Source organism: Vulpes vulpes, chromosome 12 (genome assembly GCF_048418805.1).
Source record: "Vulpes vulpes isolate BD-2025 chromosome 12, VulVul3, whole genome shotgun sequence".
Lineage (NCBI taxonomy): Eukaryota > Metazoa > Chordata > Mammalia > Carnivora > Canidae > Vulpes > Vulpes vulpes.
In genome coordinates this window covers 70,244,298-70,268,028 of record NC_132791.1, presented here as the reverse complement: position 1 = coordinate 70,268,028, position 23,731 = coordinate 70,244,298, and the positions used below count along the sequence as shown (strand labels likewise).

The following is a 23,731-nucleotide window of genomic DNA, read 5'->3' as shown; positions in this document are numbered from 1 at the left end:
TGGATCCAGGCCCCTCATCTTTTTTTTTAATTTTTAAAAATATTTTATAATTTCTGCACCCAGTATGGGGCTCAAACTCACAACCCCATGATCAGGAGTCACATACTCCACCGAGTCACATACCAGTCAAGTGCCCTTGGGTCCCTCATCTTTATAAAAGTTTCACTGGACATTTTCTAGAGTGCAGTCCTCTAATGTCTTAAGCTATGTGAAGTAAATGAAAATGTTGTGGTAGCTCTTTGAACAGTTACTGACTTCTTGTCTTTTTGTTTCTCTTCTAACCTCTCAACTCTTAATTGGCACCAGAGTTGAAAATACTTCATGTAATCTAGGTTACCTTTGGCTTAGTAGGTTTCTTTTTAATGCCATCAGTTTCTCCATATGATCCTGTGGAAGCAGGTGGTAATTAGTGAGACTTAGTCATCTTTTGTCATGCTTACTGTCCTGCTATCTATTCCTGCATAACAAATGATTCCCAAACTTAGCACCTAAAGTATTTATTACCTCATGTTGTTTCTGAGAAGCAAGAATCTGAGAGTGGCATAACTCAGTGGTTCTGGCATCTAGTGACTTATAAAGTAGTAATGAAGCTGTGTCAGGGCCTTTCATCATCTGAAGGTTCACTGGAGCTGGGGGATCTGCTTTCACGAAGGCTCACTCGTGTGGCTGTTGGCAAGAGGCTTAAGGTCATTCCTCCTTTTGGCTGAAGGCCTCACTTCTTGCCCTCTGGACCTCTTCATAAGAAGGGCTGGCTGTCTTCTTCCCAGGATGTGGCAGCTGGCTTTTTTTAGAGTGAGTGATTCAAAAGAGAAGGAGAAGAAGCAAGCAGGAGGCTGTAGGTACCTTTTAGAGTGAGTTACTTAGTGTAGCTCATACTCAAAGAGAAGGGAATTAGACTCCACTTCTTGAAGGGAGGAGTAGTAAAGAATTATTGAATTAAAAAAAGATTTATTTACTTGTTTTTTTATTTTATTATATATATATTTTATATATATTTATATATATTATATATATTTATGTATATATATTCCTATATATATATATTTATATATTTGTTTTTTTAGAGGGAGAGAGAGCTATGCAAGCAAATACAAGTAGGGGGAGCGACAGGCAGAGGGAGAGGAGTTCCTCTCCATGGAGCAGGGAGCCTGATTTGGGTCTCCGTCCCAGGACCCTAGGATCATGACCTGAACCAAAGGCTGATGAACCAAACTACTGAGGCATCCAAATTATTGGTTGTTTTAAAACACCCACATGTAGTCATACCCACCATATGTAGCTCAAAATATACATACACATTTTGGTTCTGTTCTCCAAGGTCATCAACTGAATATTCAGTTGAAGCAGTAATTCTCATATAGTGAGTACAGGTCATAATCTTTTCAGACCTTTTTAAAAATATGTGTGCTTGGCCATCCCAGACCTTCTGACTCTGAATCTAGGAGTGAGTCATGGCTCTGTGCTTTCAGAAATAAGCCTGAGATAATCCTAAGTCCTCTTCCCCATAAGAACCATTGACTTATATTAATAATGGTTACTGTGTTTTAAACAATGAGGATAATTGACTATCTATGGAAAACTGCAATTTCCCATTTGCAATTATCTTAAATTTTACTGCAGAGGTTTTTATTTTAGTGATGATTTCTTTTTGAAATCACCAATTTTATAATTTAAGCAAACTAGTGCTAAGTAATTATATTTCATTTCTTGAGAAATATATTTTAGGAAGGAAATTAAATTCAATGGAACTTTAATTATTTTTCTCATGGAGGGCTTTTATGGGAAGTAAACTTTCTGCCAATATTATTTCTGTTAAGCATCTCAGAAAGTAACAGTCTGGAATGATGGGGGAATAAAAGCAAAACAAAAGAACAAAAAAAGTGGTCTTGAACTTTGCATTTGCACTTTTAAGCATTCATTACCAGTTACTGATGAACATTAACTTTTTAATTCTTTAATTATATCTTGTCATTCATTTATCAAAACAATATCTAGGCTTAGGAAGATTATTTAAGGGTTCTGCAAGTTACTAGCTTTCTTCTTCTGTTTTAATTGTCGTGGTGAGCTTAAGACAGCTGAACAACTATCTTTCCTTCTCCTATCTTCCAAATGATAGCTCCTATTCCATTCTGTTTATGCTAAAAGCATATTAATAACAGATCTCCTGTGATGGTCTGAGGCAAGGATTATGTAATACTATTATCATATAGTTGGGTGAAGGAGCAAATCTTAGGTTAATTCTTTACACTCAGTTCTTTCATTTAAATTAAAAAGAAATTAAAATGGATGAAAACATTTTGGAAATATGACCTATCTTTATCTTTTCCTTGCTTTAGTTGATTACAGGCATAGTGAAACCAGTGCAACAGCTCTGATGGTTGCTGCAGGACGAGGTTTTTCAAGTCAAGTAGAGCAGTTAATTAGTATGGGAGCCAACGTTCATAGTAAAGCATCAAATGGCTGGTAATTTAAAACTACATCTGTTCTTTGTGTATCTTTGTATACCTACACATATCATTTTTTCTTATGTTTGTCTTTATATTAAAAGCTATTGTATAATAATTGCTGGGTTATCTTTAACTGAATGAATAATTTGACTAATTTTATAATTTTGAGAGCATAATTTCTTTAAATTTGATCTCTTTGAATTTTGGCAGGATGGCTTTAGATTGGGCTAAACACTTTGGACAGACTGAAATTGTGGATCTTCTAGAATCTTACAGGTAAAACTTTATACTGTGCTAATTAACCCTAACTTCTTTTTTAAAAGCTTATAGCCATGTAAATTATAGACTATAACAAGGTAGTCTCTAGTTTCTTATCCAGAGGTTTTCTTTTTCCTTTTTTTGAATTCTACGAGATTTTTGTCTGAAAATTTTTTTTTTTTCGGTAGGGGGCCAATAAGATCCACTGTGCTATAATACTTTATTGCGAAAAACAGGAGGGGGTTTTCAGTTAAACACGGTAGATGCATCACGTAATTTATTTTTGCATTTTCCCAAACCTCATTAAATTGGTAAGGAAGAAATATAAACTGTGCAAGCTAACCAAGTCAAAGAGATTGGAAGAGGACATAGCAACTGATAGAAGATAACGAATAAATTTTGGGTAATAGAAGGCTAATGGATCAGTAGTGTTTGACTTAGCCGAGCTAAGAAAACAGTGCCTATGGAGGGAATGCCAATGAGAAACAAACTCATTTTAGGTTCTTAGAGGCTCATTTAACTACTTCTGAAGGACAGTGAAAGAGCCAAAAAAGAAAAAAAAAAACCCAAAAAACCAAAAACCCCAAACTCACCCAAGCATTTTTTTTTTTAAGATTTTTAAAATTTATTCATGAGAGACACAGAGAGAAGGCAGAGATATAGGCAGAAAGAGAAGCAGGCTTCCTCACAGGGAGCCCGATGTGGGACTCAATCCCGGAACTCCGGGATCACACCCTGAGTTGAAGGCAGACGCTCAACGGCTGAGCCATCCAGGCGTCCCCCAACCCAGCATTGATTGAAATTCTCTTTGAGGATCACTTAAAGTTCTAGATTCCCACCTCCCCTGCCATCAGATGATATCCTTTCCCCACCTTGGCAGGAAGTGGGAAATTTATTAAATAATTAAGCCCTGGAAGCTTTGGACTTGGGGTTACCAGGCATGGTGGGAGAGTAGGAGTGGGGCATCAAACAGAAAAGTCTTCTTACAGACTGAAGGTTGAGATATCATCCACTCCCTTCTTTTGCTGTCCCTGTCATCTTTTCCTGTTTGAAGCTTTTGTTCTTCTGCAGAAAATGTGAGAATTCTTTTTTGGGAAAATAGACCAAGCCTAGGGAAAAGAATTAGAATTATAGAAGATTTGGTATTCCTTCTGTGAAATGACCATCTTTTTAAGCCAGATAGCCCAACAGTCCTCACCTGTGCACATGGAAATTTTTTGTGCATTCTTTTTAAAGATGAACAAACTGCTCAGGATTGGCCACCAGGCATCGTTGAGGGGAAAAAGCACCCACAATCAAACAAACAACGATAGCAACAAAAAACCTAGAATTTGGATAGACTAAGCATCGATAACCAGAAGAGAACTTCAAAAACTAATAGAAAATATTCATAAAACAGAAACAATGTGTTATAAAACAGGAACAAAACACTTCTCTTTGTTCAAATTTTATCTTCAATGAGGGCTACCTAAATTTATCTTGGGGGTGTCGTGTACCTCCTTTTGCTGTCGATCTATTATATTTTTTCTCTTGTCTGTAGGGCCTGCCACCCTCTGATTAATTATATACTTATTTACTATATTCATTGGTTTAGTATCTCTCTCTTTGCTCCACCCGAAGCTCCTTGTTGCTTTTGTTCAGAGGAAGTGCCTGGATGTAGTAGATATTCAGTGAATATTTTTTGAGAGACTGAATAAATAAGAAAAAGCTCTTACAAATTAAAGATATGATAACAAAAAAAATTCAGGAAAGTGTCAAGATAAAGTTGAGAAATTTGCTCACAAAGTAGAAAAAAGGGCAAGAGATAGAAAATTATAGAAAAAAGACATTTATTTCCTATATATCGTTTACCAGGAGGCTTTAGAGAATGTGTTCCACAAAATTGAGGAAGTAAATTAAAACAGGAAAACAGCAACCCCGCATAGGGGGTCGTGAAAGAAATGCTCAGTGTGCCAGCCCAGAGCAATGTGACTCTGATAGCTGCCCGCTAGGCCATGTGTCCTAAGAGAGCTCTAGGCAGGGGAGGGCCCTGAGCCCCAGATGGGGACAGGGGTAGGGGGAGGATCACCTGATGTTTCTGACCATAGTAAATAGGATTTATGAATCTGTTGGAGACTTTGGGAAGAATTAGCGGTAAGTACATGGAAAACTAAGCAAATCAAAATTAGATAGTAATTACCTGAGGAAAACCAAAAAGAAGAAAAAAAAGAAGGGAGATGTAATCATAGTTTGCTCTTGGGCTTTGGCTCAGTGGTAAGTAATGTTTATGTAGTGACAAATAATAAAGGTCAAATGAAGATATAATAAAAATTGTATGGACCTGTGTGGATGGAAAGTATCTGGGAGTGGAGGTGGTAACCAAAGTTTTCATTAATAGAGTTTCACAGAGAATGACGAAGTTATTAAATCAGTAAATGGCAGTAGATGCATGTTGCTTGGAAATATGGCCACAAATACCAAAAGAAATGGCTAAAAGGATTGGAAAAGTTCCTAGGCAGTGTGGCTGGATATGGAGAGAGGTTTTTGTTGTAACTTCTATAAAACCATTTGTGTATTAACACTACTTACATATGTTATTTTGATTAACCATTCTTTAGTTGATAAACATTTGGGTGGTTTCTACTTTTTGGCTGTAAGGAATAATGGTATGAACATTTGTGTACATCAGTTTATATATCTAGGAGTGGAATTGCTGGGGCATCTTGTAACACTGTTTAACATTTTGAGGAACTGTCACATTGTTTTTCAAAGTGGCTTCACCATTTTATGTTCTCACTAACAGTGTATGATGGTTAGAATTTTTCCACACCCTCTTTAACACACTATCCTTTGTCTTTTGATTATAGTCATCCTAATGGGTGTGAAGTCTTTCTCATTTTTTCCTAAGATTTTATTTATTTATTCATGAGAGACAGAGAGAGAGAGAGAGAGGCAGAGACATAGGCAGAGGGAGAAGCAGGCTCCATGCAGGGAGCCCAATACGGGACTCGATCCCCGGACTCCAGGATCACACCCTGAGCCGAAGGCAGATGCCAAACCACTGAGCCACCCAGACATCCCTCTCATTGTGGTTTTGATTTTCATTTCTCTGATGAGTAATGATGTTGAACATCTTTTCAATGTGCTTATTGGCCATTTGTATATTTTCTTTGGAGAAATGACTTTGGATTGTGTTTTCAAAAAGCACTTATTGACAGATTTTACTTTGAATATAGTACTGTAAACCAAAATATGAATTGTAGCTAAGGCATTAAGTGCCACTTACCCTCCTTAGGGCGTATTCTAAATTTGAAGGACATCATGGGAATCATTGGCCTTAAAGGATTATTCTTTTTTTTCTTTTATAAGATTTTATTTTTTCTTGAGAAACACAGAGAGAGAGGCAGAGACATAAGCAGAAGGAGAAGCAGGCTCCTCACAAGGAGCCCAATGCAGCACTTGATCCCCAGACCCAGGATCACACCCTCAGCTGAAGGCAGACACTCAACCACTGAGCCACCCAGGCGTCCCTAAAGGATTACTCTTTTTGATGAAAATTGAATTGATCTTTTCTTTTCTTTTTTAAGTGCTTCACTGGAATTTGGAAATCTAGATGAAAGTTCTCTGGTTCACACAAACGGAAGTGACCTCAGTGCAGAAGACAGAGAGCTCCTGAAAGCATATCATCATAGTTTTGATGATGAAAAAGTAGACTTGGATTTGATCATGCACCTTCTATACAATATCTGCCATGGTTGCGATGCTGGTAAGTAAGTACTGTCTGAAACAACTGGAACAACAATGTATATTTCAATTCAAAATTAATATTTTACGTGTACAGATTTTTCAGAATTCCACTGGCAGTATTGAATAAATCATCTCTTATGTGTCATAAATATTAGTTTACTAGTATTTGAAAACACATGATAGAGTTCAGTATAGCTAGTTCTGTTGATTGGTTCTGATTTGTAAAACCAGAGACTTAATATTAAAAAAAATTGTTCTTCTCCAAGGTGCAATATTAATTTTCCTACCTGGATATGATGAAATTGTTGGATTGAGGGATCGCATCCTGTTTGATGATAAACGATTTGCTGACAACACACATAGGTAATGGGTAAAGCCCTGTATTTGTTATTTTAAGTAACAGATAGGTACCATAGTGTATTTTCCCTTTCAATTGTCAACAGATATCAAGTCTTTATGCTTCATTCAAATATGCAAACATCTGATCAAAAGAAAGTATTAAAAAACCCACCTGCCGGTGTTCGAAAAATAGTAAGCTTCATAAAATCTTCTTTTGTCCATTTCATTAGTCATTGGTCCTGTTTTCATATTAACTATAATGTAACATCCCCTTGCAGATCCTTTCCACCAATATTGCTGAAACCAGCATCACAGTCAATGATGTTGTCTTTGTTATTGATTCTGGTAAAGTGAAAGAGGTATGTATGGATAAGTTATATTTTGTTTAAATGAAGAAGGTTAAGGTACATTCTAATAAGTGCTTTTATAAGCAGAATTCACTTCAGTGGGAAAATTTCTGATTCTGCATGAATATAACAGTAATTGTTGATTTCTCTAAAGTGAATATTTTAGCTTAAGCAGTTCAGAATATAGGATCTAGTCATTGTAATTAATTATACAAATTAAATATTAGGAAGAAAGTAAAGGATTGGCTACTTATACTGTGAACATTTTATGCACAGTGTGGGAATTTGATTACATGTTTTATATGCTTTCCTTCTTTCCTTCTACATGTGGGCATGGACCATGACCTCTTGTTCAGTGTTAATCTCCAGTGCTCCAGGTGTAGTAGGTATTCAAAAGATATTTCTTCCAAGAGAACCGTACTGAGACAGCATTAGCAATCAAAACCAGAGATTATCAAATTAACGGTTAGCAGCCACATGGCCCAGTACCTGCTTTTATAAACATAAATTTCACTGGAACAGTATTATGTTCACTCTTTCCTATTGTCTATGGCTGCTTTCACATGGCAGTGGCAGATTGGAATATTTGCAACAGAGACCCTCTACAAAGGCTAAAATATTTACTGCCAATCCTGATATAAATAAAAGCATTTATTTTCCTTTAGCATTGGAATGCTCAGCAATTCTCGATACCCTTCACTTTGGCAGATCCTTTCACTGAAAGAGTTGATAGTGATAGAGGTGGTCGATTTTCAAGGAAAGCAAATGATGTTGGTTCTAGTGGATGGAAATGATCATGTTTTAATGTGAAAAAAATTGTTAATTGCTTTATGATGTTTTCAATGGAATTTTTAGTAAATCATGGTTTAGAAAATGATGGTAGAGTCAGAAGTTATTTTAAATACAAAATTAACAAATGTGACACTTAAAACTACATAAGTAGCATCTTTTCTAAAAATCCCATAATTAAACTATAATGAGAAATACATTTGTATTTGCTCTAAATAGTTGTTTTATGAAAGGGAGAGTATAAGTCACTGAATGATTAAGTATATATTCTGGTTAGGAATGCATCCTTTTATATTATTATCTTTTTAAAGATTTTATTTATTTATTCATGAGACACACACACACACACACACAGAGAGAGAGAGAGAGAGAGAGAGAGAGAGAGTAGCAGCAGAGACACAGGCAGAGGGAGAAGCAGGCTCCACACAGGGAGCCTGACGTGGGACTTGATCCCGGGTCTCTAGGATCAGGCCCTGGGCTGAAGGTGGTGCTAAACTGCTGAGCCACCCGGACAGCCCAGAATGCATCCTTTTAAAAGATTTCTCTAATTTTGGCTTTATTTTTATTTTTATTTTTTTTTTTTTAGGGATGCACATATATTTTCTTTTTTTTTTTTTTTAATTAATTTTTATTGGTGTTCAATTTACCAACTCTAATTTTGGCTTTAGATTGTTTGAGGAGATATGTGGATAATTATGGTTCTTTCTTACTTTCTCTTTTATAACATTCTGGATAGGCTAACAGCATTAGCAGCTCAGGGGGTAGATGAAAGGATTAAAAAAATTTCACTTTGGGAATAGGATTGGTTCAGTGATTACTGTTATCCGTATTCCTCCAGGTCAGCATCCTGGCACACTTTTAGAACCTGTCTCCCTGATCACTCCCATTCCTTGTGGTGATAGAAATTTGATAGGAAATGACCTTAGGAGAATGGATCAGATTTCTTTAGTCTTGATGTCTATGAGTACTGACTACTATTATCCAAGTGTAGCAGAGAGAAACAAATAGCAGGACATGGAACAAGGAAGTTTTTGCAGCTCTTCTGAGTTTATTTTTCATTCTTTTTTCTCAGAATGTTTGTAACCAGAGATCTGGATTTTTTTTTTTTTTAAATTAGTACCTAGTCCTAATTAGTACCTGTCCTAATTATCTGATTGGGAGAGGCTTAAATTAAACTTGGAATGTCAAAACATATTCATAATATTTCTTGCTATTTCTTATTAAGCACCTTTTATAAAAGTCTTACCATGTTGATAACTTAAATGTTACAGAAATCCTTTGATGCACTGAATTTTGTTACAATGTTAAAAATGGTGTGGATTTCCAAAGCTAGTGCTGTACAACGAAAAGGCAGGTAATGTATATTTAATGTACATTTATTCACTCAATTGCTTGTAAGATGGAATCATTTTGAAATGTATTACATATTTAACATATATTCCACATTCTGTAAGATGTTAAAATTTTCATATTAGTCTTAATTCTTATACCATTTTTACAAGTCGAGCCATTTTAATACTTTTTTTGAAAGTTGAATTAAGTTTATGTTAAACATTTTTGACTACTATAGTGTAACTTCAGAAGATGTAAGAAACTTAAAAAACAAAATGAAAATGAAAATCTTTTAAACATTTGCAATATAGGACAAAAGGCTAATTTCTGTTTTATGTAAAAAAAACTCTTTAAAGTCAGTTCATAAAGACCAATACATTTTTTAAAATAATAAATTTATTTTTATTGGTGTTCAAGTTACCAACATACAGAATAACACCCAGTGCTCATCCCGTCAAGTGCCCCCCTCAGTGCCCGTCACCCATTCACCCCCACCCCCTGCCCTCCTCCCCTTCCATCACCCCTAGTTCGTTTCCCAGAGTTAGGAGTCTTTATGTTCTAAGACCAATACGTTAACTTCACATATACCACCTCATATATGCCAAAATAAGTGCAAATTAATGAGGTAATATTTTTTGCTTATCACCAGATTGGCATTGATGAAAATGTTTAATAGTACTAGAATAGAGTTGACAAAAGTTGGGCCAGTAAGCTTTCATAGTTTGCTGATGGGAGTGCAAATTGCTGTGACTTTTTCAGAGGATAGTTTGAAACTGTCCAAGATCTACCCTTTGCCAGTGGATTCCACTTCTCATAATTTATCTTGAGTATACTTGTGCATGTGTGCAGAGATGTGTTTAAGAATGTTTTCTACAGCACTCACTGTTTGTAATAGTGAAAAGTCTGGAAGTATTGCAGTTAAATAAATTATGCTATAGCCACACAGTGGTATACTAGATAACTGTTACCAAGGGAAGACGTGTATTTTAAGTGGAATTAAGTGGAATTAGTTTTCAGAATATATTGTTAACTGAAAAAAGTAAGGTGTAGAGCATGCAGCTACAGTATTTCTGCTAACTATGTATGGATATGTATGTTTATATTTAGGGCAGAAATACATTGTCAGATTTGAGAGAAACATTAAAAAACAATTGTTGACTCTGAAAAGGAGGATTTTTGGGGCTCATTAAAGGAAGGAGATTTCATTTTCTTTTTATTTTATTTTTTTGTAGTTTGGTTATTTATTTTAGTACCTGCATGCATTACTTTTTCTTCTTTTAAAAAAAGGGAAGATTAGAAAGTATATTTTTCAGTAATTATTTGACTGATTTTTTTTGCATTTTAACTAATAGGAAAATGTCAGATACTGACCATAAAACTGTGCCTTATACGCTGAAGATGGTGGATGCATTATTTCTGTAATTTATAATTTCATAGAATGTTCTGGAGGGCTTGCTGTCACTGTAGCAGTTGTTTTCTTATGACAGGGTGTGCCTTGATACACTAGGTAGATTTATAGGCTGTTAATAGTATATTATCAGGGATTAAAATCGGAAATTGTAGAAGTTTTCCTTGTCATCTTTTCAACATATTTTTTGACAGCAATCACTGTGCAAGTGTTAGGAATGCAGTGATAAATAAGCTGTAATCTCTTGAGTAAAGTTTGAGGTGAGAAGAATGGTGCAGTCTGTATTGGAATCCAGTAAAGTAAGCAGTTTTAATAGCATGTGATTTGTTGTATAATGCTTCTAGAGGAGTGAGGGTAAAATCTGAGATCAATACAAGTAAACAGGTGTCGTGGAAAGGTTTTTATGGCAGAGGCAGGGCATACACAAAAGCCTACAGGCAAGAGTGAGCAACAGAGTTGTTTGGATGGGATTTAGTTTAGGGGAGAACAGTGAAAAATGAGCAGAAAGAAGTAAGTTGCAGTCAGGTCCTTAAGGACCATTTTATGTTCTCTCTCTCTCTCTCTCTCTCTCTCTCTCTTTCTCTCTCTCTTCTTTTTCTTAATAAAACAAGGATGGCATGATGATAGTATTCTTTCAGCTCTTTGAAGAATGAATTGGTAGAGACAAAATGAATGGGAAGAAGACCCAGGAGGAGGCTCATTCTTTAACAATTGTGTTTACAATAAGGGAGAGATGACAGTATGGATTGTTATAGTGGTGGTAGAAATAAAGTGAATCATTCATTCAGGAGATATTAAAGAGATCAGTATTGGTGATGATATGGCCAGAGGTAAGGAATAGTGCAGAGTCAAGAATGTCATACAGTTCTATCTTAGAAACTTTTGTGGATGGAGGTGCCATCATCAGGGAAAATGGGAATAGTGGTTTTTTTTTTTTTAATAAATTTTTATTTATTTATGATAGTCACACAGAGAGAGAGAGAGAGAGAGAGAGAGAGAGAGGTAGAGACACAGGCAGAGGGAGAAGCAGGCTCCACGCAGGGAGCCCGACGTGGGATTCGATCCCGGGTCTCCAGGATCCCGCCCTGGGCCAAAGGCAGGCGCCAAACCGCTGCGCCACCCAGGGATCCCGGGAATAGTGGTTATGTTGGGGAGAAGAATGAAATTTTGATTGTGTTGAGTTTGTGTTGGCTGGAAAATCCAAGTGGAGCTAAGAAGCTTCTGAAGTAGAGGTGTAGGGCTAGGATGAAGAGATCTCAGTGGATGGAAATTGAAGTGAGGAGGATAATTATGATCCCTTTAGAAGAGAAGATAGAGTAGGGAGCAGAGGGCCAGGGTCCCAACCTCACAGGCACATCAACATTTAAGGATTGGCGAAGGATAGAAAGGTCTCAGAGGACTGGATAGGAGGGAAAGGTGATGGATTGATAGTGAGGAAAGTACTGATGAAGGAAGCAGTGGTCCAGCGTCTAATTTTGTAACTTGTATCACAGTGTGTTGTAGTTATATTTGCCAGTCTGATTTGTGAAGGTAGGGATATTTCTGAATCTCCATCACTTAGCATATTCATCCTTGCCGTTAGTTGATACAGTTACTATGGGGGAAATAAGAAGCTGCTTTTCTTCATTATATTTTTCTGCTACTTCCCAGAAAATGATACAAGTCTCTGGTGATGGGAAATGCCACTCTGTTGGAGTTGTGTAATGCTTACTTTGCACAGCTCTGAACAGCGGGCCTGAGTGCAGTGCTGTGTCAGCTTAGTAAAGCTGATGAAATATAAATAACTATGCATTTTTTCATTATTTTGACTCACTTTCAAATGTATGTCACTGTAAAAATTTGCTTTTATTATTACCCTAGAAGGTATATCAGGTCGATATCATTAATGAGTTTTTATAAATCATTATAAATGATGAATGAAGTGCCTTCTGGGATGATTCAGGACATACATCACAGTAGGGATTCACACACAAATGTCCTGACACTGGTCTATATTACTCTGTTTCTGAAAGCACACTGTTTTTAGAGTTGCCATGGTCTAATCTTTATTCCTTCTTTGAGTCTTAATTTTTTATTTCACTTTTAGGGCAGGGAGATGCAGACCTGGAATTTGTTTCCGGCTGTTCAGTAGACTCCGATTCCAGAATATGTTGGAATTTCAGACTCCAGAACTTTTGAGAATGCCATTGCAGGTAGAAATTTACTAAACTCTAAAAGACTATTTTTAAGGGTAAGGGAGGAGAAGGGACCATTTCAAGTTAATACCGGTTGGACTTTTAAATTATCAGTTCATAAAACAAAATTATAAAATGTATATGACGGGAGGTGGTTATGTGTTTAATTTTTTTCTACATAAGAAAGTTTAATCCATTAGCCTCCAAATTTTTTTAAAATTATTAATCAATTAATTAATGAAAATATTTTATTTATTTATTCATGAGAGACACAGAGAGAGGCAGAGACACAGGCAGGGAGAAGCAGGCTCCATGCAGGGAACCCAATGCAGGACTTGATTCTGGGACTCCAGGATCACTCCCTGTGCCAAAGGCAGATGCTCAGTTGTTGAGCCACCCAGGCGTCCCAGCCTCCAAAATTTTAAAGAATGACTTGAGTGCATTTAAATTATGGTACAGTTTATAGATATGTTGTTTTTTTAAAGAATGCAACATTTTAGAAATCTGACAACCACATAGTGTTCACCTTTCACATTATTACTGAGGATTAGAAAACAAATTCTTTAAGGTCCAAAAGATAATACCAAAATCTCAGTTTAAGATGCTGAGATTTAACCTTGGTAGTTTGGAACTGAGTCCACTGAGATTTCCTGCTCTTTTTTTTTTTTTTTTAAGATTTTAATTTATTTATTCATGAGCAACACAGAAAAAGGTAGAGACACAGGCAGAGGGAGAAGCAGGCTCTTGGAGGGGAGCCCGATGTGGGACTTGATACCAAGACTCAGGGACCATGCTCTGAGCCAAAGGCAGATGCTCAACCACTAAGCTACCCAGGCGTCCCTCCTGGTCTTTATTGTTTTGCTTTACGTTTTCTGACTTCATGGAATAGCCAGACATTGTAGTTTCTAGTGAAAACTACTGGGAATACATTAATTTGATTCTCTGGTGTACTGAGCTAAATGCTGGCTTCCAAACCTTTAAAGATTTTATTTCTTTATTTGAGAGAGAGAAAGAGAGAGAGAGAAAAACTCTTAAGTAGTTTGTGTGCTGAGTGCAGATCTGATGCGGGACTCAATCTTGTGATCCTAAGATCAGGGCCAAAGCTGAAATCCAGTCATAAGCATCCAGATGCTTAACTGACTGAGCCACCCAGATATCCCTCTATAGTTCATTTTTTTTTTTTTGAAAAATATTTTTTTTGTTTTTGTTTTTTATACATTCATTTTAGTCAGAGACTCTGCTAGTCTGTTTGGGGACTCTGTTTCTGTGATTGCTTTGAAAGTCAAAACATAAATTTCAACATTTCAAAATTATTTGCTCTTCTTCTTTATAGGAACTTTGTTTACATACTAAGCTGTTAGCCCCAGTGAATTGTCCTATTGCTGACTTCCTAATGAAAGCTCCTGAACCCCCACCAGCTTTAATTGTAAGAAATGCTGTACAAATGCTTAAGGTTGGTGTCTTCATAGTTATATTTTACCTATTTTACTTGAAATTTAAACAAAGTGAAAATACATCTTAACTAATTTTGTACTTAAAAGGATTATCTTAAATAATCATGTGCTTTGAATAATACCCTCATGGTAATTATAGTAAAACAGATATAGTTCTTTTTTACAAAAAATATTTGAAGCAAAATATGTTTTTTATAAGGTGTGTCAAAGGAAAACTTACATTTTTATTTCTTAATGTTTTTTAGGTATGTGATTTGATTAAACGTAGTTTTTGGTCATGTCAAATTCTGTTTTGTGTTGTTTTATTTAGACAATAGATGCAATGGATGCATGGGAAGATCTCACTGAGCTGGGGTATCATTTGGCTGACTTGCCCGTAGAACCACATCTTGGTAAAATGGTCCTGTGCGCTGTTGTTTTAAAGTGTCTGGACCCCATCCTCACAATTGCCTGCACGTTAGCCTATCGAGATCCTTTTGTCCTGCCAACCCAGGCCTCTCAAAAACGGGCAGCTATGCTGTGTAGGAAGCGCTTCACTGCAGGAACTTTCAGTGACCACATGGCACTTCTCAGAGCATTCCAGGTACTGTTTATTACTGTCATTTTATTTCTGAACATGTTTCTGGGGCAAAAGTAACAAATTAAAAAAAGGGATATGATAGAGATCCCTGGGTGGCTCAGTGGTTTAGCGCCTGCCTTCGGCCCAGGGTGTGGTCCTGGAATCCTGGGATTGAATCCCGCATCGGGCTCCTTGCATGGAGCCTGCTTCTCCCTCTGCCTGCGTCTCTGCCTCTCTGTGTCTCTTATGAATAAATAGAATCTTAAAAAAAAAAAAGAGCTATGATTCATTAGTTTTGTTTAATTATAAAGTCACATTTTATTAATAGCTCAGAAAAATACCTTCCTATTGTTAATATGTTGGAATTATCACTGTCTCTACTTTTTTTTCTTTCATTTTCTGTTTTCCCCAATGTAGGAATATGTGTATGCATATATTTATGTTTACTTACTTATATTCATTTTCTAATACCCAAGTTCCTTATTTTTTAATCGTATCTTGGGCAGGGAATCTTCTAAAATTTTAGTTAAGAAGCAGTGTATATCATTCAAAGTGTAGAACAAACCTTGGAAGAAAATCATCTTGAATTTAGTATCTATTGATTCTTTTTAGAGAATATCTTTTTCTTGTGTGCTTAAGACACTGTGCTATGAACTAAATTTTATAAAGTAAACTCCAAATACTACTTAAAACTGTTTTTTTTAAAAGATTTTCTTTATTTATTCATGAGCGACACAGAGAGAGAGAAGCAGAGACACAGGCAGAGGGAGAAGCAGGCTCCACGTAGGGAGCCTGACATGGGACTTGATCCCAGGTCTCCAGGATCACACCCTGGGTTGCAGGCAGCGCTAAACCGCTATGCCACTGGGGCTGCCCTACTTAAAACTTTTTAAGATAACAGTAGTGAGAAATTGAGGAATATGATACATGGGAAAGAAAAGATAAAGAAAGTGGGTTTCTTAGGAAAAGAAATGATACATAATTTAGAATTTCAGATATGTGGACAAGATGATGTTATTTCTTGAAAAGGTAGGCATGGGGGATCCCTGGGTGGCTCGGCGGTTTGGCGCCTGCCTTTGGCCCAGGTCGCGATCCTGGAGACCCGGGATCGAATCCCACGTCGGGCTCCCGGTGCATGGAGCCTGCTTCTCCCTCTGCCTGTGTCTCTGCCTCTCTCTCTATCTCTCTGTGACTATCATAAAAAAAAAAAAAAAAAAAAAAAAATTAAAAAAAAAAAAAAGAGATGGCAAATTGAAAAGGAGAAGGTGGTAACTCCAAACAAATGAAAGACCCCATTTATAGCCCTCTAGAAAAGTGAACAATAATAATAACAATGCACAGCATTATGTCCATAATGGAAGAAAAGTTTCCATTTAGAAAAAAAAAAAAAAAAGAAAAGAAAAGGTAGGCATGTTATTTATCCTTAAATTCTCTTGAATGTAGGCTGTGACTATACATTTTTTAAAAATTTCATGTTGTTTTGCAGAAAGTACTCTTCCAGGTTTACAGAATTTTTCCAATGTATATAGTTTGAAATAAATAATGACAAGCTGTTTTGTGAGCATTGTTGAACAATAGATAATGCAGCGCTATTGAGTCTATTAGCTACCATATGTTATAGTAGATTAGTTGAGTGGATAATAAAGGGAAATTTGGAGTAGGATTCCTATGTATTCTTAGCTTTTCCCTAGCTCCTTCAAAAGCAGAGAGGATAAATTACTGCTTTGGTCTTTTGGTTATACTCCAAAGCAAGAAAAGTCATTTTCAAAGGGGACCTTTCTTATACTTCATATAGATGGTTTTTAGAAATCCCATTTCCCATTCTTAGATAAATTAAGAGGGTTGATATAGAGGTGATTTTTGGAGGACTGGAGTGGCAGAGTTCTTACATATAAATGGTGTTATGATGGCTTAGTTAAAAACCTCCGACACTTCAGTGGAAGAAAATTAGCAAACACATCTGAAAAGCTAGATATTTTTACATAGCTGGTCATTTAGGTTAATGGATACTTAGTTTTTATTGGAATTTTAGAAATTCAGTGGCTTTCATAGCATTTGAGTATAAATTAATGATAAATTTTGTTTAATCATAAAGTCTTAGATTTTTTTATATTTGATTTTAAAATTTATACTTAAAAAATTGAGCTGTTACTGACATATAACATTAATTTCAGGTATAAAACATGAAGATACTATAATTGTATATACTGGGAAATGATCTGCACAGTGTGTCTAATTAACATCCATCACTGCCCATAGTTACAGATTTTTTTCTGTTATGCTAAGAACTTTTAAGATTTACTTTGTGGTATGTTAACTAGATTTATTGTGATGATCATTTCATAATATATATATATATCTACATATTGAATCGCTGTTTTGTATACCTGAAATGAATATAATGTTAAATGTTAGTGATATCATAATTAAAAGAAAAAGTTTACCCCCCAAAAAATCTACTCTTGGGGTGCCTAGGTGGCTCAGTCAGTTGAGCATCCAACCCCTGGTTTCTGCTCAGGTTGGGGTCTTAGGCTTGTGAGACTGAGCCTCGAGTTAGGCTCTGCACTCAGAGTCTGTTTGAGCTTCTCTCACCTTCTCCCTTTACCCTCCCCTCTTTGTGCTCTCTTTCTCTCTTAAATGAATAAATAAAATTAAAAAAAATCTACACTCTTAGCAAATTAAAAAAAAATTTATATATTTGACAGAGAGTGTGTTTGTGCTAGGGAAGAGGCAGAGAAGGAGAGGTTTTTTCTGTTTTGTTTTTGTTTTTTCATTTTTTTGAGAGGGAGAGTCTTTGTTTTTGTTTCATTTTTTTGAGAGAGAGAGCAGACTCTGCAATGAATGTGGAAACTGACACAGGGTTCGATCTTACAACCCTGAGATCGTGATCTGAGCTGAAACTAAAAGTCAGATGCTTAACTGCACCACCCAGGTGCTCTCACAACTTTCAAATATACAATACAGTGTTAATTATGGTCACCATGCTGTAAGTTATCTCCCCAGGACTTACTTATTTTATAACTGGAAATTTGTATTATCTTTTGACCCTCCTCACTCATCTCACCTCCCTCTCTTCCCCTGCCTCTGGCAACTACCAATTTGTTCTCTGTATTTTTTTTTTTTTTAATGAAGTTCTAGATTTTATCAAATAATTAGAGAATTGACCTTGAGTAGCTAATGTAGTGGTTTTCAGTTATTTTGCTGCCTAACTAAGGTGTTTAGTAAATGTATCTTGTTATATAATTATATTTTTGTAGGCATGGCAGAAAGCACGAAGTGATGGGTGGGAGCGAGCCTTTTGTGAAAAGAATTTTCTTTCACAAGCCACCATGGAAATAATCATTGGCATGAGAACTCAGTTGCTTGGTCAACTTAGAGCATCAGGTAAAGTTTTCCCTAAAGAACTTACTTAGACCACTGAAAGTACCTTACCTATATCTCATAGTATTTTTAGTGTTAACTGATGCCATTGTATATTATTTTTATGACATTTTCACATTGTTGTAAATCTTGTATACGTGAACTTCTTTGTAGACTACTATGTGATCTCAGCTTTTCTTTGTTGGTTAAAAAAATGATATTGTAGAAGCTGAAGCTGAGAAGTATACGAATACCTTTTGATACCGTAGAGAGCAATTTATAGTATATTTGTTGGCAAAAATCAATTTGGATATTGTAGTTCTGTATTATCACTATTAAATAATTAACTCTGTGAAATAGATTTAAATATGTAAGTAGATTGATAAAAATGCTGGTCTTCATATTTTTGGACATAAAACAGCCAGTAATCTTTGAGGTGCTTTTTTTATAAAAAAGCACTTTTTATACTTTTTACTTAAAAGTAAAGTAAGTAAAAGTACTTACTTTTTATACTTTTTATTTAAAAAAAATTTTTTTAAAAAATTTATTTACTTATGATAGTCACACAGAGAGAGAGAGAGGCAGAGACACAGGCAGAGGGAGAAGCAGGCTCCATGCACCAGAAGCCCGATGTGGGATTTGATCCCGGGTCTCCAGGATCAAGCCCTGGGCCAAAGGCAGGCGCTAAACCACTGCGCCACCCAGGGATCCCCCCCCCCTTTTTTTTTTTAAAGAGAATGACAGTATTGTTATTTTTGAGTTGTTTCTTTAAATTTCCTTTTGATTAGCATAGTACATAGTTCATTGACAATAGTCAAAGAAGTGTACTAGAGTTTGGATGCATGGATGGATAAGCTAACGTGACAAAGTAATAATATAAAGAGCAAACCAAAGGGATTTAGAGTTGTCTCAAATGTTGGGAAATCCCAAGGACTTTGGAAATTCAAGCAAGAATTTTTTACTTGTCTTTACTCCAGAATTCATGTCTGTCATAACCAAAATGTTATTAACACCAGTAAGAGGAAAGGTTTAGCTTTTCATCTCTGATTTCAATACATTTCTTTTTTTTTAAATTATAGTACATTTCTTTTTTTCTTTTTTTAAAAAATATTTTATTTATTTATGAGAGATACAGACAGAGAGAGAGAGAGAGAGAGAGGCAGAGACACAGGCAGAGGGAGAAGCAGGCTCCATGCAGGGAGCCCAACTTGGGACTCGATCGTGGGTCTCTAGGATCATGCCCTGGGCCGAAGGCAGCGCTAAACTGCTGAGCCACCCGGGCTGCCCCTTGTAGTACATTTCTGATAGCAGCTTATGAAGAACTTTATAGCAAGAATATATATATATTTAAAAGTCCTTAAGTCCCCAATAGATCTCCTATTTACTTTAGCCTGAGCAAACCTAAACCTTCTTAGAACATTGATTCTGTATTATAAACTTTTTAGAGGAGACTTTATTTTATTTTTTTAAAATAAATTTATTTTTATTGGTGTTCAATTTGTCAACATACAGAATAACACCCAGTACTCATCCTGTCAAGTGCCCACCTCAGTGCCTGCCACCGAGTCACCCTCACCCCCCGCCCCCCTCCCCCTCCACAACCCCTACTTCGTTTCCCAGAGTTAGGAGTCTTTCATGTTCTGTCTCCCTTTCTGATATTTCCCACTTATTTTTTCTAGAGGAGACTTTATTAATTATTGTGGAATTTGAATATCATTAAACTTATCTGGGTTATACAGTTTTGTAAAAAATGCATGTGCTTCAAAATATATTGTGCACAATAGAAAAAGTTTTTTTTTTTTTTTCCTCTAAGGTTTTGTTAGAGCTCGAGGTGGTGGTGACATTCGAGATGTTAACACAAATTCTGAGAACTGGGCTGTTGTTAAAGCTGCGTTGGTGGCAGGCATGTATCCTAATTTAGTCCATGTGGACAGAGAGAATGTAGTGTTGACAGGGCCAAAGGAGAAAAAAGTTCGGTTTCATCCCACTTCGGTTCTCAGTCAGCCTCAGTATAAAAAGGTAAAACATTTTTAATGCTTTTAGGCCTTGAGGTGAAACTAATCTAATTTACATAGTTGAAAATCAACAAAAAATGCTCGAAATACCAATCTGCTTTAAGAAATTAATTGGTTATATATGTATAATTCAACATTGGAACAAAATTTTGATGAAATCTTAGAATTGGAAGAGGTAATGTAAGACTTGTGTTCCAGCTGCATGAGCAGTGACTTGCTTTAATTTTTGTGTGACTACTAATATTCACTATCTGTTGCTTTGGGGGACTTCTTACAGTTTAAAAGTATTACCAGAAAACTAGGTGGTTGATAAATAGAGTTAACAATTTTTTGATTTATATTTTTAATAGATTCCTCCAGCCAATGGTCAGGCTGCAGCAATTCAGGCACTGCCTACAGATTGGCTTATTTATGATGAAATGACCAGAGCCCATAGAATAGCTAATATTAGATGTTGTTCAGCAGTGACACCTGTTACTGTATTGGTATTCTGTGGACCAGCTAGGTTGGCAAGTAATGCTCTTCAAGAACCTTCATCATTTCGAGGTAATTGTATTATAAGGAAATAAAAATCGGTTTGAAATGAAATATGTTTTTACTAGATCAAATAAAAATTGAAATTCAAAAAATTTATGCAGTAGTAATTCTCTTTTGATATATTAGGACTGATTAGAAAATACTAAAGTGTACCTCAGTTTTAAAAATTGATTTCTAAGGTAACTTGTTATTGATTTGTGTATTTTTGATTAATCTTACTGATAGGAAGTTCACTTTTCTCTCCCACTTGAAATTAAATGTTAATTTAAATTAATTAATTAACATAAAGGTCATTGTTTAAGGGAAATAATAGTAACCCATGATCCCATTTCCCTTATGCAAACATTTTTTAATACTATTTTGAGAATATTATGTAACATTTAAAAAGTTTTATGTATTTTAATTTATTTTGCATTTTGCTATTTTCATTGGATGGAATATACATTTTCAAAAATACTTTATATTAAGGGCTGCAGAATATTCTATCACTTAACAGTGGCATAATGCATTTAAAATGTTCCTTTACACTTAACCATCTTGCTTATTTTCAATTTTTTGCTATTCAGTGAAGCAAATATAGGTCAGCTCCTCTATGTCAGCTGTTGAGTTAGGCATTGACGATGTAACAGAAAACAGTATAGACAAGGTGTTTCTGTCTTAGGAGTTTACATTGTAGTTGGGGTAAACAGCAAAAAAGTAAATAATCTTCATTGTACCATGAAGGAATTAAAGAGGATTGCCTTAGTGGTGACCTACTTTAGAAAGAGACGTTGGAACTAATTTCTCTGAGGCAATGTGATTTGAGTATGAGTTCCTAAAGTATGAGAAGCTCCTAGTCGTGTGAAGATATAGAAATAGGAGAAGATGGCAAAGGGCCATGATTCTCCACTAGGAAATGTTCTAGGAACTGACAAAGGTTATGGGATTGGGAGCATAATGATCAAGGGGAGAGTGGGGATAAGATAATGTTGAAAGAAAGGCATGAACTTGTAAGCCATGGTAAATGCAAGGGAAGACATTGAAGGATTTTAAGTAAGAGAGTGACATGATGTAATTTATATTTAAAAAGATCATTCTAGCTGTGAGAATGGATTGTTGAAGGGGTAAGAATGGAAGGAAGGAGGCAGGTTGGAGGCTTTTGCAGTGAGTGGTCTTAATGATAGATAATGATGATTCAGAACTACAATGGTTTCAGCTGATAGGAAGAGAAGTAGATTCAAAATTATTTTGGAGTTACTCGTAACTGCTGGATTGAATGGGTGGTTAAATGAAAGGGAGGGGTCATTAACAATTTTCAGGATTTTGGCTGTGGTAGTTTTCTGAATGATTTTTAAAAATTAAACAGCTATAGTTGATATGCAATATTATATTAACTTCAGGTTTAGAAGATAGTGGTGCAACATTTATGTATGTTATGAAATGCTCACTATGATAAGTGTAATTACTATCTGAATCTTAAGGGTTTTCTATGTCATCTGCAAATAGTGACAGTTTTAATTCTTCCTTAATTTGGATGCCTTTTTTTTCCCCTTGTCTGATTGCTGTGTCTAGGACTTCTAAGACTATATTGAATAAAAGTGTGAGAGTGGGCATCCTTGTCTTGTTCTTGATCTTACTGGAAAGGCTTTCCGCTTTTGACTGCTGAGTGTGATGTTAGCTGTGGGTTTATCATATATGACCTTTATTATGTTGAGGTATGTTCTCACTTTGTTGAGAGTTTTTATCATAAATGGAAATTAAATTTTGTGAAATGTTTTTTCTGCGTTTCTTGAGATGGTTATAAAATTTTTATCTTTCATTTTGTTAATGTGGTAAATTACATTGATTTGCAGATGTTGAAACATCCTTGCATCCCTAGAATAAATCCCTCTTGATGGTGGTGTATAATCCTTTTAATGTATTGTTGAATTCAGTTTGCTAATATTTTATTGAGGAATTTTGCATCTGTGTTCATCAGGGATATTCACCTGTAATTTTCTTTTTTGTGTGTCATCTTTGTCTGGTTTTGATAATCAGGGTAATATTGGCATTGTTGAATGAGTTAGGAATCATTCCTTCCTCTCAGTTTTTTGAAATAGTTTGAGAAGGATAGGTATTAACTCTTCTTAAATGTTTGGTAGAATTCACTTGTGAAGCCTAGACTTTTGTTGGTTGGGAGTTTTTTGATTACTGATTCAATTTCATTACTAGTAATTGGTCTGTTCACATTTTCTACTTCTTCCTGATCCCATCTTGGAAGATTCTATGTTTCTAGGAATTTATCCATTTCTTCCAGGTTGTCCAATGTTTTGGTGTATAATTTTTTTGTAGTACTGTCTTACAATCCTTTTGTATTTCTGTGGTGTTGGTTGTAACTTCACTTTCATTTCTGATTTTATTTGTTTGGGCCTTCTCTCTTTTTCTTGATAAGTTTGTTTAAAGGTTAATCATTTTGTTTATCTTTTGAAAGAACCGGCTCTTAGTTTCATTGATCTTTTCTGTTGTGTGTGTGTTTTTTTTTTTTTGACCTGTTGTGTTTTATTCCCTTATTTATTTTTGCTTTGATCTTTGTTATTTCCTTCTACTAACTGGGGGCTTTGTTCTCTTTCTAGTTCCTTTAGTTATAAAGTTAGATTGTTAGAAATTTTTGTTCCTTCTTGAGGTAGGCCTATATCACATAAACTTCCCTCTTGGAACAACTTCTGCTGCATCCCATAGATTTCAGAGTGTAGAGTTTCCATTTTTATTTGTCTCCAGGTATTTTTTGATTTCTTCTTCAGCCCATTGTTTGTTTAGTAGCCTGTTGTTTAGGCTTTATGTGTTTGTGTTTTTTCAGTTTATCTTATAATTGATTTCTAGTTTCATACCATTGTAGTTAGAAAGGAGCTTGATACAATTTCAGTCTTCTTAAAATATTGAAACTTGTTTTGTGGCTTAATACATGGTATATCCTGGAGAATGTTTCATGTGCACTTGAAAAGATTGTGTATTTTGCTGTGTTTGGATG

General features: G+C 35.6%; 1 protein-coding gene across 6 annotated transcripts in view; it reads left to right on the top strand.

The window, feature by feature from the left end:
• YTHDC2 (YTH N6-methyladenosine RNA binding protein C2) overlaps positions 1-23,731 on the top strand; it is an 83,263-nt gene that overhangs the window by 36,074 nt on the left and 23,458 nt on the right. For all 6 annotated transcript variants that reach the window (XR_003237476.2, XM_026015433.2, XM_072728809.1 and 3 more), the window contains 13 exons: positions 2,337-2,463; positions 2,658-2,723; positions 6,272-6,450; positions 6,698-6,794; positions 6,875-6,962; positions 7,049-7,129; positions 9,178-9,260; positions 12,733-12,838; positions 14,154-14,273; positions 14,585-14,857; positions 18,091-18,217; positions 20,007-20,212; positions 20,559-20,754. Coding sequence is in view for 5 of the 6 variants with exons in the window: in XM_026015433.2 (XP_025871218.2) it covers positions 2,337-2,463; positions 2,658-2,723; positions 6,272-6,450; positions 6,698-6,794; positions 6,875-6,962; positions 7,049-7,129; positions 9,178-9,260; positions 12,733-12,838; positions 14,154-14,273; positions 14,585-14,857; positions 18,091-18,217; positions 20,007-20,212; positions 20,559-20,754 (1,749 nt within the window). In the remaining variant the exon portion in view is untranslated. The remainder of the gene's footprint in view (positions 1-2,336; positions 2,464-2,657; positions 2,724-6,271; positions 6,451-6,697; positions 6,795-6,874; positions 6,963-7,048; positions 7,130-9,177; positions 9,261-12,732; positions 12,839-14,153; positions 14,274-14,584; positions 14,858-18,090; positions 18,218-20,006; positions 20,213-20,558; positions 20,755-23,731) is intronic.